The sequence below is a fragment of the Brachyhypopomus gauderio genome, unplaced genomic scaffold (assembly GCF_052324685.1).
Source record: "Brachyhypopomus gauderio isolate BG-103 unplaced genomic scaffold, BGAUD_0.2 sc34, whole genome shotgun sequence".
NCBI lineage: Eukaryota > Metazoa > Chordata > Actinopteri > Gymnotiformes > Hypopomidae > Brachyhypopomus > Brachyhypopomus gauderio.
The window spans coordinates 3,237,875-3,257,768 of NW_027506866.1; the positions used below are offsets into that span (position 1 = coordinate 3,237,875).

Consider the following 19,894-nt stretch of genomic DNA (forward strand, 5'->3'; position numbering starts at 1 on the left):
TGTTCCACCATGTACATGCAACTACCTTCTAAAATTGTTAAATGTCATGTGACCAGCAGAAGTAATAATCTGTGAAATGTTTTATTAAATTATTTGACTTAATAACATTTTGTTTGTTCTTCTACATATTTTAACATTCATGCAATTTTATAGTTTTATTGTTATTATTATTAATAATTTGTCATTTTATTATGTATTTTTCTTATATGTACTCTGTAAAGCACTTTGAGTTGCATGTATGTATGAAATAATAATATTTATTATTATATGATAAGAAATTTGTGCAATATTCGCAATATCTAAATCACACTGGCTACACAAAGAGCATATATAAAATTCTGTGTCACGGTTTCCTTGGCAACCCCTCTGGTTTTGATTTTGTTTCTTGGTTGTTCTCTTTGTTTACCTTTATTCTGAAAAACCTTTTTGTGTCTGACTTCACGCCCCACCCTTGTTCTCATCATTGCGGTCAGGTCCGTCTCGTTTGGTTCTGTTTCAGTCAGTGTATTTAAGTCCTGTGTTTAGTCTCTTGTTTTGTCGGTTATTTTAAGTACCTCTAGTTTTCATGCTGTTAGTAATCTTGCTTTCATGCTAGTTTTTTTATGTCTCCCCTGTTCTGTGTATAAGCATTCTCATTTACTGTTAGTTGGTATATTTGATTACTGTTTGGTCATTAAATTACTTCAAAGTTTGCACTTGCGTTCCGCCTACTTTACCGGAGTGTTGCATACTACATTTCTTATTATCTACATTTAACCATAAACTACTACAAGAAATATTATTTTTATTGTTCACTAAGAATGATGATTGTAGATGATCCTTATATCACTGAGATGCTGCATCTCCTATTTAGAATCATTATTTCTTACAGTCAAGTAAACAGCAGGTTAATATGACAGGTTAAAAGGTGTGTTTGGGATACTGTAACCCTGTTTAGGTACTTTATACAGTGAATAGAATATAAAATGGTTATTGTAGGTCTGCTACAGTAATTCCCCTTTCCCAAATATCAATCTCAGGAAAACATTATTATTGGACTTCATTATGAGCAATGAAATAATTTAAAAGTAAATCTTTTAAAATCTCAAATAGTTTCTCATACAGACTCGTACAGTATTCCAGAGATGCAGCTGTAATGCTACGTGAGGGACGAGGCAGGACCTGAACCAAGAGCGTTGTCTTTAGTTTCGTTTTATTTAACTGTGATGGATGAAGGAAGTGCAACAAAGGAAGAAACAGTCGCGCCAGTCTCTGGGAAAATGGAGGATTTCATGAAAATGTGCACCAACACAACCTGTGAAGTAATACAAATCAAGGATACAATAACCAGCAGTCAACTGGTACAAAGACAAGACAAATGACCCTCAGTTGTCGGGTTCTCTAATGGGACACACTCACCTGAGGGATGAACACATCACAACAGGAAATGAAAAACTTCCGCTGCTGACGGGATCACCCGGCAGGGGGCCTCTGTGACGTTATTGAGGAACACGCAACATGTAGCAATGTCCCGGAAAAACTAGTCAGACAAACGACCAAAAAATAACATGTGACAAACACAGCTAAGTACACAAACATTAACAAAACATATGTGCAACACATACCACTAACAAGACGAGGAAAGGTATTATGAATAATACACACACACACACACACACACACACACACACACACACACACACACACACACACACACACAAATAAGCAGACATAGACAGGTCTGGGGCAGCCAATGTGACAGTAATAGAAGTGATGTAAATGAATAAAACTAATAGTTGCTTATTAGGCAGTTTGTGACATTGTGTTAGTGTAGGCAGGATGCATGTGCAAGAGCAAACAGGTTTTATTAAGAAAACTAACAAATGTACACAGAGCAAAAAGACATGGAACCAAGATCAAACCAAGCAACACTAAAACCTGGTTTATACTTGACGCGCTGCGAGCGGCGCAAGGGTCCGCGCGGCGAAAATTACGTAATCGCGGTGGCTCCGCCCGTCGTGCACCTCTCAAATTTTGTAACTTCGCGCGCGCGCCGCGCTTCAGCGCGATCGACAAAGTCGTGTTTGCCGGGTTCATACACCTTTACAAGGTGGAATTAAAGCACTTGTACGTCACTTTCAAGGTCCATTTCAATATTTCCCAGCACGATAAACATAATTAAGTTAAATATTTATACATATACTCGAAATGATTCGAAATAATTCGCTTTTTTATCACATTATTTAATGGTTGTTTATTTTCAAAACACCCAATCTTAACGTCTTCACATTCTCTCATTTTTCGTCCTGGAATTACAAGAGGCTCGTATTTGTTAACGTATCGTTTCGGACAACACTGCAAAGCCATATTTACGTTTGATGCCTGATGTGTATACGGTCTCTGGGCAGGTAAAAATGTTCTTTCACCGGTTTTGCAGAGGTTTTTTATTCTCCACTGCCACCTATCGCCACCTATCGTTTTGGAGAACATTGCAGTGACGCTCGCGAAAGTATTGTCGCGTTTCACTTTTCACTGGCACCTTGCGGTCAGCATTAGCCAGTTGCTGTGGAAACAAGCCGGCTCACCGAATCGCTATTTCGGGCTGCTCGTCCGCCGGCAGCGCTACGGTTCTCTCTGGTCGTGCAGCGTAGGTGTGTGTGGGAATAACAGCACGCGACAAGGTAGGCTTCAATTTAACTGCTTTAGTTAACAATGTTGACATTCAACGCTCAAGACTGCCTAGCTCCAGCACCTGAACTACTACTGGGTTCGATGCTAGGGCCGTACGGCGAGTCTCTCTTACAACTAACTACATCTGTTTGAGGATGGGGAATCTATATGAACAAGAGCTGCGCTCTGATTGGCTAGTCTAACATCCTTCTCATTTCACCATTACAGTATAAACGCCTACACCGCTCACGCAGGGTCGCGCGAGGTGGGCGGAGTCGCGCGCTACGGTCGCTCGCGAAAGTATAAACCAGGCTTAACCATGAAAACCAAATAACACTAACAGAAAACACTAATGCAGTGAGCGGGGCAAACCGCTGCACCGGTCCCTAAACTGTTTGCGTGTAGGCATCAGAGTTGCTGTTACTGGTCGTTGCCACATACATGTCTAGAGCTGCTCGCCCCCAGATTCAACGCCTCATGTTCATTAAGGCGCTTCTGGATTGTTCGTGAACTGTTGGAATAAGAATGAACAGGGGCTTCCTTTAGCTGCCGGACCGTGAGTTTGGGGGTATCTGTTCATGAGACATGTCAAGAGCCATGTCTATGGTGGGGTTGGGGTGCAGGGGGATGATGTCCTTCCCACCCTCCCCTCACCCCCATTTTGGCTCCCTTGGTACGATCCACCATGTGCCTGTGGTGTCTGTTGTGCTGTTGTTGTTGTCACTCCCTCCTTGTATCCTGCATCCTGTTTCATCTGTCTCTTATTTTCCCCTCATTAGTATGTATATTAAAACTCGTGTTTTGCTTTCCATTGTCGGTCTTTGAATTGTCATATCTTGTCGTTGTTATCATTGTATTCATCTCCATGTTTGTTCATGTTAATAAATGTTGTGTGCACCACTCTGTCAACATCCCCTGTCCCGTTCACTGTGACAAAGTCCTTCATCAGCTGTGTAAGCAAATACTGTTAACTGAGCTAATATGTATTTACAATACAATAATGTACTTCCACAGTAATTTATATACACATAAGATAAAATGTGTATACTGTTAGGCAGGTGGTGCGCACGCGCACACACTGCTTGATGTTTAGACAAAAGGGACCCAAATGCCAAACCATAAACAAACAGAAAAACAAAGAACTGAAACCTCCGCCAAAAGGAGTGCGGGAAAAGAGAAAAAGAAAAACCCTACAGTTAAATATAATGAAGGGCAAAACACGGTAAACTGAGAAATGATGCGGAGTGGACTCGACGCGAGGTAAGAACAGAATAAAAGGAAAACAAATAAGAATCACAACTGAAAGACGCGGAAATACTTCAACGCGAAAACGAGAAGGAAAGAGAGAGGTAAGTGAAACAAAAAAGTCATCAGGGAAAAAACCCGACTACCCGACCAACAACGGGGATATGCAAAACTCTACCTGAAAGGAAACAAAAAACCGGACAGGAAAAATACAGCGGGAGGAAAACTTGAGATGGGCCAAACGGCGCAGGAGAAAAACTCGAAGAGACAGGTGATAACGAAAAGAAAAAACACTGGAGAACATGAATCGGAGAGTGAAACCCACGATACCGGCTGGCCGCATGAAAGATCAAACAACTCAGCAAAGACGAGTCGCAGTCAGCTTCCTTAAGAAGGCTGAAATCTGGCTGCAGCTCATCTTTGCTGATTGCGAGTTGTGGAATGTGACCCCGCGGGCCAAGAGCGACGGCCCGGTCACGACGGAGGTCCCGGCCGGATCAAGTCAGGGCACAGGACGCGCGAAGCCGGAACCCAGCAGCGTTCCTCCGGCCCTCCCAGTCCACCAGGAACTGCTCCCGACCCCGAACCCTACGCATGTCAAGGAGGTGCCTGACAGTGTAGACCGGACCGCCCCCGATGATGCGCGGAGCCGGGGGCGCCGGAGCCCGAGGCAGAGCGCACAGAACCGGCCACAGCTTGGACACGTGGAAAACAGGATGGACACGAAGGGACGAAGGAAGCTCCAGGTGATAAGCAACGGGGTTGACCCGCCGAACCACCTTGAAGGGCCCCATGTACCGTGGGGCCTGCTTCCGAGTACCCCTGGCAGATCCCTGGCGGACAACCAGACCCACTGGCCAGGGCGGAACGAGGGAGCAGGGAGTCTGTGTTTATCGGCCTGGCGATGTTGGGCGTTGGAAGTGGACAACAGGGCCCGACGGGCGCCCTTCCAGGCCATCCGGCACCGCCTGACAAGGGCCCCAGCCCCAGGAACCGCAACCTCATCCTCCTGGTCGGCAAACATAGGGTGAGGGAACCCGTTGAGACATTTGAACGGGGACATCCCCAGGGACGAGTGCCACAGTGTTGTGGGCGTACTCCGCCCACACAAGGCGGTCTGCCCAGGTCGACGGGTTGGCGGAGGCCAGACAACGTAGGGTCTGCTCCAGGTCCTGGTTGACCCTCTCGGTCTGGCCGTTGGACTGGGGATGAAACCCCGAGGAGAGGCTAGCCTTGGCCCCCAGCAGCCCGAGGAAGGCCGCCCAGAAACGGCTGGTGAATTGGGGCCCTCGGTCGGAGAACACGTCGACCGGGAACCCATGAGCCCTAACAACATGCCCCAAGAACAATAGCGCTGTCTCTTGGGCGGAAGGCAGCTTGGGCAACGCCACAAACTTAGCCGCCTTGGAAAACCGGTCTACCATAATCAGGATGGCCGTGTTGCCTCGTGAGGCCGGTAAACCGGTTATGAAATCCATGGAGACGTGAGACCATGGTCGCGAGGGCACCGGAAGAGGGTGCAAGAGACCTAAGGGTTTGGACCTGGAGGCCTTGCTGCTGGTACATACGGCGCATGCGGCCACGAAGCCCTCAATGTCCTTGCCCATGCTGGGCCACCAGAACCTTCTGCGAATGAGTTCGGCGGTCCGCCGAGACCCAGGATGAGCAGCAAACAACGACACATGACCCCATTGCATGACCCCGTTCCTTTGGCTTGAAGGAACGTACAACCGCCCAGGCGGTCCACCACCGGGGTCAGGCTCAGCCACAAGAGCCCGTTTAACGGCGGCCTCGATGTCTCACTGAATGGGAGCCAAGATCTTAGTGGCTGATAACACCGCACCAGGGGCAGCCGAACCGGCCTGCAGCTCCCACTGGCGGGACAGGGCATCGGGCTTGACGTTCTTAGAACCAGGGCGGTAGGACAGGACGAAATCAAATCTGCTAAAAAACAGGGCCCACCTAGCCTGTCTGGGGTTCAAACGTTTAGCCTGTTGAAGGTAGGCCAGGTTTTTATGGTCCGTTCATACCAGGAACGGATGTTTGGCCCCCTCCAACCAATGCCGCCATTCCTCTAGGGCGGTCTTAACCGCCAGCAACTCCTTGTCCCCAACATCATAGTTGTGCTCGGTGGGTGTCAAACGTTGAGAGTAAAAAGCACAGGGACGGAGTTTAGGAGGCGGCTCTGTCCTCTGGGACAACACCGCCCAGACCCCTTCGTACGAGGCGTCAACCTCCACGGTGAAGGGGAGGTCAGGGTCGGGCGTGGCAAGAACCGGGGCGACCACGAAACGTGCTCTAAGGGCGTCGAAGGCCACCTGGGCCTCAGGGGTCCATGCAAATGGCCCCGGGATTTTTTGGTCAGGGCGGTGAGAGGAGCAGCTACTTTGCTGTAGTCTTTAATGAAACGGCGGTAGAAATTGGCGAACCCCAGAAACCGCTGCACTTGGCGAAGCGATGTGGGTACAGGCCACTGAGCTACGGCCTTAGTTTTAGCGGGGTCCATAGCTAGCCTGTTTTGCGAGATGATAAATTCCAGAAAGGGCACCTCAGAGGCGTGGAAGACCGACTTTTCTAGTTTGACATAGAGGTAGAACCCGACGGACATGCTTGACGTGCTCTTGCTGTGAGCAACTGTATATTAATATGTCGTCAAGGTAGACATACACATATCGGTCCAGAGCTTCTTGCAGAACGTTGTTGATGAGCCTCTGGAAGACAGTGGGGCGTTCATGAGCCCAAACGGCATGACCAGGTACTCGTAGTGACCAGACGGGGTGATGAAAGCCGTCTTCCACTCGTCCCCCTCCCTAACCCGAACCAGGTTGTATGGGTTCCGGAGGTCCAGTTTGGTAAAGACCTTGGCCTGCTGAAGGGACTCGAAGGCAGTGGCCATGAGAGGCAGTGGGTGGCAATCTTTCACAGTGATTTTATTCAGGCCCCTGTAGTCGATACACGGCTTTAACCCCCCGTCCTTCTTGCCCACAAAGAAAAACCCTGCCCCAGCTGGGGACGTGGACGGCCGAATGAGACCGGCCGCCAAGGCTTCCTGGATGTACAGGTCCATGGCTTTACGTTCGGGCCTAGCGAGAGAGAACAGCCTACCCCGGGGAGGACTGGTACCAGGTAGCAGGTCGATGGCTATGTCATAGGACCTGTGAGGTGGAAGGACACTAGCCTGTTTCTTACTGAACACCTGTTTAAGGTCGTGGTAGACAGAGGGAACCCGACTGAGGTTAACGGATTCAGGGGGCCCGTCGGGAAAACCGGCTTTATGAGCGAGGAGACAGGACTGTTTACACATAGAACCCCACTGGCTAACCGTCAGGTTAAGCCAGTCTATTTCGGGGTTGGGACGCTGGAGCCACGGAAGCCCAAGGATAAGCGGAGTTTTGGGGGCACTGATGACATACAGGGTAAGCTGCTCAACGTGTTCTCCTACTGACAGTTTGACAGGAATAGTTTGGTTGGCGACCTCCCCCGAGGATAGCGACCTGCCATCTATGGCAGCAACAGATAGTGGCGTATGAAGAGCGAGCAACGGCACCCCAAGGTTCTTGGCTAACGTGGCGTCAATAAAGTTGCCCGCTGCCCCTGAGTCAACGAAAGCCAGCTGTCGATGCTTGGTGGTGCCCCGCCATGACAAGGTTGTGTGAAGGCTCAGACCAGTGTATTGAGGAGAACCCTGGCTTTTCCCTGTAAGTTAGGACAGGTGGCGATTTTATAACCCGGGCTACCACAGTAAACACACCGGCCCTCTGACAGACGTGTTTGCCTCTCCTGCGGGGTTAACCGGGTCTGCCCTATCTGCATGGGCTGTTCCTTATTGTCCTCCCCGGCTTCACTGCTTGAGACCGGGGAATTAACCCTAGGTGCGTGCGTGGAGCTGTTGCTGTGGGAACGGTGCCGCTGCGTGCGTTCCCGCAACCTGTTCTCCAGCCGAACCACGAGACCAATGCACACGTCAAGGTCGCCGGGGGCTCGCGGACAGCCAACTCATCTTTAAGGTTGTCATTAAGCCCCTCCTGAAAAACTGCCAGCAGGGCTGCGGACTCCCACTGGCTCTCTGCTGCTAATGTTCTGAACTCCAGGGAATACTCAGAGACTGTTCGCTTCCCCTGGTGCAGACGCAACAACCGACTACCCACTACTCCCCACGAGGCAGGATGGTGGAACGCCTGCCGTATGGCCTCGGAAAAGCGGTCGTACGAAGCGCACAGCTCTGGCTGGTTTTCCCAAACTGGGGTTGCCCATGCCAAAGCTTTCCCAGAAAGCAGTGTCACTACATAGGCCACCTTGGCCTTTTCGGTGGGGAACCGTTACGGCTGCTGTTCGAACAGAAGGGAGCACTGAAGCAAAAACCCCCTGCATTCCTCCGGATCCCCTGAGTAATGTCTAGGCGCAGGCAGAGCGGGCTCTGTACGTGACATGACAGTGGGGGGTTTGGGTGCAAGGGGTACGTTAGCGCTGGCAGGCTGTGGTGTGGCTTGAGTAGCAGCCTGCAGCGTTACGGTCAAGTTCTGTAGCTGACCTAAGATCTGCTGCAGCGTCTGCTCGTAACTGCCCAGCAGTTGTCCTTGTTGGGTTACAGCAGTTCTCAGATCAGCTACAGCCTGTGGTAAGGCTGGGTCCATGGTTGGGCTGAGTTGTTCTGTTAGGCAGGTGGTGCGCACGCGCACACACTGCTTGATGTTTAGACAAAAGGGACCCAAATGCCAAACCATAAACAAACAGAAAAACAAAGAACTGAAACCTCCGCCAAAAGGAGTGCGGGAAAAGAGAAAAAGAAAAACCCTACAGTTAAATATAATGAAGGGCAAAACACGGTAAACTGAGAAATGATGAGGAGTGGACGAGGAGCCCAGAAAGACGTGGAAATACTTCGACGCGAAAACGAGAAGGAGAGAGAGAGGTAAGTGAAACAAAAAAATCATCAGGGAAAAAACCCGACTACCTGACCAACAACGGGGATATGCAAAACTCTACCTGAAAGGAAACAAAAAACCGAACAGGAAAAATACAGCGGGAGGAAAACTTGAGATGGGCCAAACGGCGCAGGAGAAAAACTCGAAGAGACAGGTGATAGCGAAGAGAAAAAACACTGGAGAACATGAATCGAAGAGTGAAACCCACGATACCGGCTGGCCGCATGAAAGATCAAACAACTCAGCAAAGACGAGTCGCAGTCGGCTTCCTTAAGAAGGGTGAAATCCGCCTGCGGCTCATCTTTGCTGATTGCGAGTTGTGGAATGTGAACGCCTTCTGGTATTCATGGCATGTGTAGAGGAGGGACCTGCCCTGACGGGAGACCGTGAGCGCCCTCGGGTGGTCATGGGCGGGGCAGCGCTGGGGCCTGCCCTGACATATACCCCTCCGCCGAGACGGTTGTATGTCCCCACGGGCCAACGTAAAGCCTGGCTTATACTTTCCGCGAGGCGAAAATTACATAATCACGGTGGCTCCGCCCATGCGCGAGGTTCTCGCGCGCTGTCGATTCGCGAGGTCGTGCACCTCTCGAATTTTTTTTACTTTGCGCAAGCCGCGCTTCAGTGCAATGAACAAAGTCATGTTTGCAGGGTTCATACACCTTTATAAGGTGGAATTAAAGCACTTGTATGTCACTTTCAAGGTCCATTTCAATATTTCCCAGCACGTTAAATTTAATCAAGTTAAATATTTATACATATACTCGAAATGATTCGAAATAATTTGCTTTTTTATCACATTATATAATGGTTGTTTATTTTCAAAACGCCCAATCTTAACGTCTTCACGTTCTCTCATGTTTCGTCCTGGAATTACAAGAGGCTCGTATTTGTTAACATAATACAAGAGAACTGTTCAGTCAGACAGATATTTGTCGTGAAACGAATAATTACAATTTCAAGCATTTTCATGTACTTTAGTCTAAATTCCAGCACTCTTCAAACCTGAAACACAAAGCAACATTAAAATTGGTCAGGTAAATGTTCCTTCCCCTGTTTTTGAGGGGTGCTTCTTTATACTACCACATATCGTTTCGGAGAACACTGCAAAGAATGCGATGCGGCAAAGGCCTATAAACACTTCTGCCGTTCGCGGAGGTTCGCGCAAGGTGTGTGGAGTCGCACACTACAGTCACTCGCGAAAGTATAAACCTAGCTTAAAGGGAGCGTGGTGAGCACCACAGTACTATATGATGGAAAAGTTCTATGAGGATCGTGTGCTCAGCAGTTCCTAAGTTCCCGAGTAGACGTGAAACAACACCAGAGGTGCTGGTAGTGCAGGAAGAAGCCACAAACCATGTGAAAAATGAGAGCAGAACTATGCAGAGAGAAGTTAGCAACTTGGAGACAACGACCCTCAGTATTGACACCACAGCACGGAAGAGTGGCTTGTGCTTCGGACTTTGGTTTAAATGCATTGTAGATGGGAAATCACTCACTGCCCTGGATGACACTGGCTCATGTTAGCTGCCATATTCCCTTACAATGAGAACGTCACATCTGATAGTTACGGAGCAATGACCAATTCAGTTGATATGAGGGAGAAAGAGGTTCCTGGTATTGGTAGGGGCTCTGATTTCAGTAGCTTCAGTAGCAGATTTCAGGAGCGCCGGCGATGCTGACACCATGGCAATGTGGCCTTCATTTTTCATAGCAGAAACCACCAACTCTGGAACATGAGCTGGGCATGCAGCATCAGATTTGACTGACAGAACTCCAGGGATAGGGTGCACTGTCAGAGTGGAGGCACCATGTTGTTTTGCAGTTGAAGCCGTAAGTGCTGAATCCCTGGGTGTTGTGTGTAGTGCACATGAACTGCACCCACATCCACATTATTGATGGTGAAAGGACAGAGGACAACAGTGGTCAAGAGGTTTTAGCTGACACAGGAGGCAGTACATGACACTGGCAGGTTGAGCTGAAAAGAAGAGTGAACAGCAACTGTGGGAGTTTTTGTGCTGTTACGGCAACATCTTTGTGGCCAGAGAGACTGTACATGGGTTGAATAACCGCAGTACAGCACCAGCAATTAACCAGCAATTGACTCAGTTCTTTCCCCACCTTCCATTGGCTGAGAAAGAGGCTGTGGAACAGAAAGTGAAAGAGGTGGAGTCAGTGGGAGCCAATGAGCTATCAGCTCCTGGGCAGTATGGGTGGTCCTGGCAAAGAAAAAGTATTACAGCTGGCTAGCACTTCTGTGTGGACTATCAGTTGCTCAACACTCTCACAAAGCCTGACTTATATCCATTCCCATGGGTATTTGCAAGTGGCATACTGTCTCCAGATGGCAATTCATACTAGGAAGTGGATTGTGCCAATTGGTGAAGCCCTTGAGGTTTTGTAATGTAACAACCATATGTGAGCACTTCACAATGTACGAGCCAGCTTTGAGCAGTTGTTTCAGGCACTGAAGTCACCAAACCTCCAGCTGCATCTGAAGAAATGTAACTTCCTTCAATGGCATGTGAGTTTCCTAGGTCATGTTGTGAACAGTGCCATAGTGGAAATGGACCCAGATAAGGTGTGGCAGTGTTCTGTGGCACTTCCTGGGCTTGGCTTCATATCCACATTTGCAGGTGTGTCATGGCGAAATATGAAGTTAGAAGTGTATAGACTATCATGGAAAAGCAGCCTTATTGAATATAAGCATGCCCTCCATATGGCAAAGTCCTTATACTTATCGGCCTTAATAGAAAAACATAAAAACAATTCAGGACTCCTTTTTAAAACTGTTTCTAGCCTTACGAGGAGTCATGAACAAAACAATTCTCTTATTCCACTAGAGTGTAGCAGTAACAATTTTATGAAATTCTTTAATGATAAGATTGATAAAATTAGGGAAAACATTAGTAGTGCTATCTCAGAGCCTGTCAACATGCCAATGCACCTTGACAGCTGTCTGGTCAGCTCTGATGCCCTGTTAGAGTCCTTCTCCCCAATTGGTCGTGAGGAGCTTATTTCACTGGTGAAATCTGCTAAACCCTCCACATGCATACTAGATGCTGTACCAACCCATCTACTTAAAGAATTACTGCACAGCAATGTAGAACCGTTGCTTACTATAATAAATTATTCTCTGAGCCTGGGCTACGTTCCCAGTTCATTTAAACTTGCAGTCATCAAGCCGCTAATTAAAAAACCTGGTCTTAACCCCCAAGAACTGTCCAACTATAGGCCAATTTCTAATCTGTCATTCATATCCAAAATTTTAGAGAAAGTAGTTTCTTCACAACTCTCTTCCTTCTTACAGACAGAACATGTCTTATAGTTATTTCAGTCTGGATTTAGAGCTCATCACAGCACTGAAACGGCACTAACTAAAGTACTGAATGATCTCTTAATATCCTCTGATAAAGGACACATTTCGTTTCTCATACTGCTAGACCTCAGTGCTGCTTTTGACACCATTGATCATAATATTCTACTTAATAGACTGGAGACACTCATTGGCATAAGAGGTCAAGCACTCTCCTGGTTCAGGTCCTACCTGACAGATCGTTACCAATTTGTGCTAGTAAATAACGAATGCTCTGAGCATTCTAAAGTAAAGTATGGTGTCCCACAAGGATCTGTACTGGGCCCCATATTATTCTCATTATATATGCTACCACCACTGGGCACTATCATTCGTAGGCATGGTATTAGCTTCCATTGCTACGCAGATGATACTCAGTTGTATATATCTTCTAATCCAGATGATACCACCACAACTCTCAAGATTGAGAACTGCGTCCAGGATATTAAAAACTGGATGGCGTCTAATTTTCTTAAACTAAATTCTGACAAGACTGAGGTACTGATTCTTGGGCCTAAAGCTGTTAGAAGCAATTGGGCTGATATTCCCCTTACCCTAGATGGTTTTTCAGTAACACCAAAATCTACTGCAAAAAGTTTAGGTGTCACTATTGATTCTGATCTTTCATTTGACACACATGTATGCAATGTCACTAAGGCTGCCTTTTTCCATTTACGTAATATTGCCAAGCTGAGACATTTACTTTCATTAGCTGATGCAGAGAAGCTAGTTCATGCTTTTGTCTCGTCGAGATTGGACTACTGTAATAGTCTTCTAATTGGATGCTCTAAACAGTCCATAAAGAAGCTACAACTTGTACAAAATGCCGCAGCTAGAGTCCTAACCAAGGCTAGGAAATTCGATCATATTAGTCCCACTCTCGCCGCACTACACTGGCTGCCGATTAAATATCGCATTGAATTTAAAGTTCTCCTGTTAACCTATAAGGTGTTAAATGGTCTTGCCCCACAATATCTGAGTGAACTCATTGATTACTACAACCCATCTCGCCCTTTGCGCTCCCAAAATGCTGGATTTCTCGTAGTTCCAAAAATTAGTAAAACTACAGCCGGAGGCAGAGCTTTCTCTTTTAAAGCCCCTTAATTATGGAATAGCCTTCCAGCTCCAATCCGATACTCTGACACAGTTCCAATCTTTAAATCTAGACTTAAGACTCACCTGTTTAGTCAAGCCTTCAGCTAAAATTCCCCTTGTAAGGTGTAGGGGCTTGGGGGCCCCCAGACGTTGAGATTTCTGGTGATCTGAGATGTTGATGCTGTCATCCAGCTGTGTCTTGGCATCACTCTATTTGTGACTATGACTTGACTGGAAAGCAATGTCTCAGTGAGCCCTCATGCCTGTGGTCACCTCTGAACCTCTCCCTTTAGTTATGCTGCTATAGATTAGTCTGCCGGAGCCACATGCTGATCACTGGCACGTGAGCTACGTACATTTAAATCAACGGTGGTTTAAATTCATGTCCACTCAGTCTGTATTGTGTCTCTACCCTTGTGTCTCTACCCAAGATGATTGGATACAGGCACCTGCAGGCACCTGGGGGATGGTCTGGCTGCCGGTGGATGTGCTGATACCGGGGTTCACCTGGGGAGTAACACTGCAGTCGGAGCCTACAATACCAGCATCACTGCTCCGACACGGAATGAAAGCCTGGCATTCATCAACAGACATTTACAGTGACAATATCAAAACCCAGAACTTTCAATTCTACCTTTTACCTAGTCTGATTGTGTGAATTATGTGTGACTTGTGTGTTAACGGGCCGCCCAATGGAGGATGGGTTCCCTTTTGTGTCTTGGTTCTCCCGAGGTTTCTTCCTATTCCCCACCATCATAGGGAGTTTTTCCTCGCCACTGTCGCCTTTGGCTTGCTCATTAGGGTTCTGGACCCATAGTATTGTTAACCTTGTAAACCCTGTAAAGCTGCTTTGCGACACCTTGAGTTGTTAAAAGCGCTATACAAATAAACTTTGATTGATTGATTGATGTTCAGGTTTGCTGAAAGAGCAACACTGCTGCACTGACTCATAGTGAAGGAGGCTGAGCAAACATTCAGTCTTCTCTATTGTGGACATAGATGCTGTTGTGTTAGGAAGAAACCAAGAGGACGTTACTGCCCTCTGGAGGTTAGAGAAGGTGAGCAGGAGAATGTTCACTTGTAATGTGCCCGGGCGCGGGAAGTAAAGGCTCGGTGTCAAACTACATGGTGTGTAGTCTGTTTCTGTTCCACTTACCATCGGTCTACATCAGGTGACATAACAGATGCTAGTGACAAGGGCATTGGTCCTAGCCTGTCAATGTTGCAGGCTATTGTTTTGAGAGGTTCACCTACAACAGCCAGAACAAGTCAGAAACTACTGCATACAACTGCAAAGTTGTTGTGTAGTTGTTCACTATAATGACAGGGCTATGTAATTTCCACCCCTTTTTACCACCTATGTGACACCAAAGAATGCATGCATGCTGGACCAAAGGTTCATGTGTGGGAGGAACCAGTGTCTGGGCAGTATCTATAGAAGCTACTAGTGTTGTGCAGTCTAAGAAAAATATGCTGGGTGTGGTGCATAGACCAGTTGCACCCTGAAGATTGTACTATCCAAGCTGTTGCAAAAATGTAATTTTCTATCCATACTGCAGCAATGGTTGCAACGGTCAAGAGGCAATTCCCTGGTTCAGTCTCTCCTGGACTGACTGGGCTATCAACAAGACAACAACCAGGTCGGTCACAGAACCCTCACATCCTAGCAGGCACCTAGCTGTTTTTCCCCCCACAAACATGTGCATGTGTGCAGGCTACCTGACCGGGGAGCAACTGTCTTCCCCTGGATTTACGTCTCTTCCTGGGGCTGACCCTTATTTTGAATATGCAACCCCTGCCACAGGTATAGGAACGTATACAGATGCACACCAGTCCAGACACTGGACATTCTACTCTAGAATAATAATTAATATTTATTTATTATATTATTTAATACCACTCACTAATGAAATAAAAGCCAAAAAATGGAAATCTGAAAAATCTATCACAAGCCTGAAATTTTGACATGACATATAGAAGAGGCTAGAATACAGAGTCAAGACAAACAGTTCCTTGGAAAAACAAAAAAAAAGAAACCAGTTTAGAGAATAGACACCAGTTTATATTGGGAAATATAAACTGAACGGTATGAATACACTGAATAATTCTCCTAGAATTTCTGATGCACTTTGCTTGCACATTTAATGAAGGACCTCTATCTGAAATATCCTGTTTTACTGGAGACCACAATTTTGAATATCTCTTCATCTATTACTACAGTACACTACCTTTACTCACCTGGAAACTTTTGTGATATAAAGATCTTCCTGTATTTTTTTTACCTCTAGATCAAATATGTATTTACATTTCAGGAAACTGTATCAGAGAATGTTTATAAATATTAAAATCTGTTCGGCCTAATATGAGGGGCAAATGAGTGCAAAAAAGAAGGAAGCAATCACGCCAGTCTCAGGGAAAAGGGAGGACTTAATAAAGTGCACCAACGCAAAACCCGTAGCATAAGCCAAATGAAGGATCCAATAACCAGCTGGTAAAATACAAGAAATGTATAGACAGAGAAACGACCCTCAGTTGTCAGGTTTTCTAATTAGACATGCTCACCTGAGAGACGAACACAATGTCACAACAGGACAACATAAAATATTGCAGCTGTTGATGGGGGCAGCCGACAGGTGTCCATAGTGTGACAGACCAAGCTGTCGAAACACACAATGAAGGGGATGGTGTGAACAAGGTAGGTGCACACCTTCTGCAAAACCCACAACAGACGTTGGCTCGACCCCACCGGAGCGGCTGTCTTCCTCCTGGAGTTACGTCTCTTCCTGGGGCTGACCCTTGTCCCCCTCTAGGGACACCTCCCATTACGGGGAGTCTCCATGATGAGTGGACTGCTCCACCCACCCCAGGGGAGACCTCACCCTTTCAAGGTTTATTTAAGTGGGAGCCCCTCTGTAGGGATTTACATTAAACAATAGACAAAAACACTAGGACAAAACACAAACACACAAGAAGAAATAAACAAAAGAGACACAACAGCCCACAGCACATTCATCTGATCAGTCAAGTATCGTCATACAGACACAGTGCTCAGATAAACATACACGAAACACACAACAGATGAGTGGTGGCAATGCACGACGCAGCCTTCTACAGTCATGCCAGGCTCTGCCCCTGCCTGTAAGTTTTGTTTATGTTTTCGGGAGCATGTGCTTGCTATCTGTCAGTTGTACTTATAATTTGTAACTCCTCCTTTCATTATTGGTTTCGTGTGTTTCTTGTTTCAACTTCAGTATATATGCCTGGTGTCTACTGTTGCAAGGTGCTGATTTTTGGTATGTTTGAAGAACAGCTGATTGTTATTTATGTGTGTTCGCTTAAAACAGTGAGTTTGTACGGTTTGGTTATTCTGTGACGGGCGAGGGGGTGAAAAAAAACTGAAGGGGAGGCCAGCAGGGGGCCGTCCTAGTGTAACACCTAGGTTTGTCTTCCTAGTGTAACACCCAGGTTTGTCTTCCTAGTGTAACACCCAGGTTTGTCTTCCTAGTGTAACACCTAGGTTTGTTTTCCTAGTGTAACACCTAGGTTTGTCTTCCTAGTGTAACACCCAGGTTTGTCTTCCTAGTGTAACACCCAGGTTTGTCTTCCTAGTGTAACACCCAGGTTTGTTTTCCTAGTGTAACACCCAGGTTTGTCTTCCTAGTGTAACACCTAGGTTTGTCTTCCTAGTGTAACACCTAGGTTTGTTTTCCTAGTGTAACACCCAGGTTTGTCTTCCTAGTGTAACACCCAGGTTTGTCTTCCTAGTGTAACACCTAGGTTTGTCTTCCTAGTGTAACACCTAGGTTTGTCTTCCTAGTGTAACACCCAGGTTTGTCTTCCTAGTGTAACACCTATGTTTGTCTTCCTAGTGTAACACCTAGGTTTGTCTTCCTAGTGTAACACCCAGGTTTGTCTAGTACAACATACTATGTGCTTCTAAGACCCAGAAAATTATGTTGCATTTTAGTTGCTCCATTCTATTTATAGGAAGCAGTAAAGTACTCTTACAGAAAATTAAGTGCTTGTCTTTGACAAGGAAGCATTTCGCAAGCACTGTGTATAAGGGTTAAAGTTCACAAGAACTGAAATGTCTTGCCTTATATGTTTTTTACTGCGTCATCGATTGCGTACTTAAAACAATTAGGCAACAGAAGCTTTCAAGTGTCTGTCCATATTTATTTAGTCACAGTTTTTGCAGCAGAAACAAAAGAGAGACTGTTTATATATGGGGAGAATAAGGAGGATTTTCACTTACCAAAATAATGCCAGAGACCCAAACAATGCCAGTACTGTTCTTGCTGAGTGCCTTTGTTAATCTGTAATCCACACTGTGGCAGAGAGTCATGGCAATTCTTCCTCAAGCATAATGGAAGACTCACTGAGGCCACAACCACAAAGCTTTACAATGGATGATTCTTACATTCACTACCCAACTTCAGACCTTCTGGATGGATAAAATAGCCTCAATAAACTGGCCTCACAAAATAAAGAACACTCCGTGTTTAAAGAAGAGTGTAAAGCACATGTACTGGTGAGTGTTTTACTTCATTTCAATTAGATTTATTTGAATCCTATTAAAGCACATCAGAAGATGACTATTTAACATAAATAAAGCGCGATTTATTTTAATAGACTAAATGTATATTTTGAAATCTTAAAATAATTAATTTATTTAACTCAAAAAGAGAATGAATATGCATTAGAAGGAGTGAGAAAATAGCAGAACAAACAATCAAAAATGATAAACAAAAAACAACATCACCACTATGTTGTCAAAACTGCGTCATTTGGCATCACAAATATAATCGCGATATGAAAATGTCAAATTCATATGAGGTGTCAGATGGATGCTTATGTGGATATGGAAGATGTGACCAGGTGAATAGATGTCTGTGTTTGTGTTGTATACGTTTAGATATGTGTAAACTGATGTCAGGAATTAAACAGGCCTACCGGTTTCACAGTAAAGGTAACAGTTATTGTTTCAGATTATAGCCATCTCTGAAACCGTGGGGCATCAATTCAAAATTCAATTCAAACACCATAGCCCTCGTGAGTTGATGTCAAATACAAGGTGTTCCTTTGTTACAACCTACCCCACTACTGGGGTAGGTTGTAACAATTAGACAAAACAAGCAACAACAGAGGCCACACCATGCATTATGCTTCAAAAAGAGGTTTTTGTATAATAATAAAATAATAATCCAGAACAAGCGCTCTCTCTCTCTGTGACTGACCATAACTCATATCCACTTTCTGTTTTACTCAGGAGTGTGTGTGTGTGTGTGTGTGTGTGTGTGTGTGTGTGTGTGTGTGTGTGTGTGTGTGTGTGTGTGTGTGTGTGTGTGTGTGTGTGTTACATGGTAGATACTATGTGCCTTCACAACCGACCTGACTGACTTGTCTTTCTTTGTGACCTCATCAGATGCTTTTTAAAAAAACATTTGCAGGCACACAGTCTTCAATGCCTAGGCATTCTGTAAAATTACTAAAATCAAGAAAGTTTTTTTTTGTTGTATGTAAGGTGATAGTTGTAACACTTTTTAACTTTTACTTTCTGAACCTGGATTATACAACTCTGCTTTTTAAAGCTGTGTTATAACCCACCCCACCCCTGTGTCATTATTTAACTAGCTGTATTAGCAAGGTGATTTGAAATTAACAGGGGAAAAGTGCATCACAATTTACCTGAGCAACTACAGTTTTATGTAATAATTCATATGGTTTTATCTGCAGTAATATAAGTACTAAACTAAATATAGTCTTGATTCTGAAATTAAATTTTCTCTATGGAATCTGCATGTGCCTGTTTACAGCCTTGATATTCACAATGTGGGATCGGGGAGGAATTTGAAGGATCATATGGTATGCGTTCGTCTGGTTGTTCACTTTAGTTTTCTTTTATGTAGTTTAGTTATTTATTTGTTTCCCGTGGTGACTTGAATTAGTTAATACTGATATCGCTGTGGTAAGTTACTGGCTGGTTGTGACCCGGGGGTATTCCACAAAGCGGGTTTAACAAACTCTAAACTTAACCCTGAACTCTGAGTTGTCTTACCCAGATCTGACGTACTCAGTTTTCGGTTTGAAAACGGCTGATCGGAGTTAAATGCAAAAATCAGCCGAGCATCGTATTTCACACCACTGTAGCTTGAAGTTATTTAAGCGTAAATGTAATATTGCGGTAGCTGTTACAGAAAAGCAATCAGCATGTCAAATTGCTTGAGTTAATGTGTGAGTGAAAATGATATTTTTGTATTTAGCGATTATATACCCTTACCAAAAAAAAGTATACTTAAAGTTTATTTTTTAAGTAAACTTAAAGTATACTTGGGAAATATACTTATGTAGTAAGTATACTAATATCAATGTACTAATAGTATACTGGTAAGTTTACTAATTCAATACTTCTTGGGACTAAATTGGCCCACTTTTTAGTTTATAAAAGTATACTTTTAAGTATACTTTAAGTGTAAGAATAGTAAACTTTGAGTACACAACTAGTTTACATTTAGGTTTTATTTTGTACTACAACTATACTAAAAGTAAACTTACAGGTATACTGTTAGTTTACTAGTTATATACTTCTAGTCTAGTTTTTAGTTTATGAAAGTACACTGTTAAG

The 19,894-nt window shown here is 45.1% G+C and overlaps 1 protein-coding gene and 1 long non-coding RNA gene across 2 annotated transcripts in view; one reads left to right on the forward strand and one right to left on the reverse strand.

The window, feature by feature from the left end:
* Positions 1-952: 952 nt before the first annotated feature.
* Positions 953-16,180, reverse strand: LOC143485357 (uncharacterized). Its single transcript, XR_013122849.1, has 3 exons — positions 15,977-16,180; positions 1,399-1,519; positions 953-1,294 (listed from the first exon to the last, which is right to left on the reverse strand). It is a non-coding gene; the product is annotated as an uncharacterized LOC143485357 (long non-coding RNA).
* Positions 16,181-17,530: 1,350 nt separating this feature from the next.
* Positions 17,531-19,894, forward strand: part of LOC143485401 (putative G-protein coupled receptor 141) — a 58,136-nt gene continuing 55,772 nt past the window's right edge. The window contains exon 1 of the mRNA XM_076984829.1: positions 17,531-17,800. Coding sequence (XP_076840944.1) covers positions 17,679-17,800 — 122 coding nt within the window. The 5' untranslated portion in view covers positions 17,531-17,678. The remainder of the gene's footprint in view (positions 17,801-19,894) is intronic.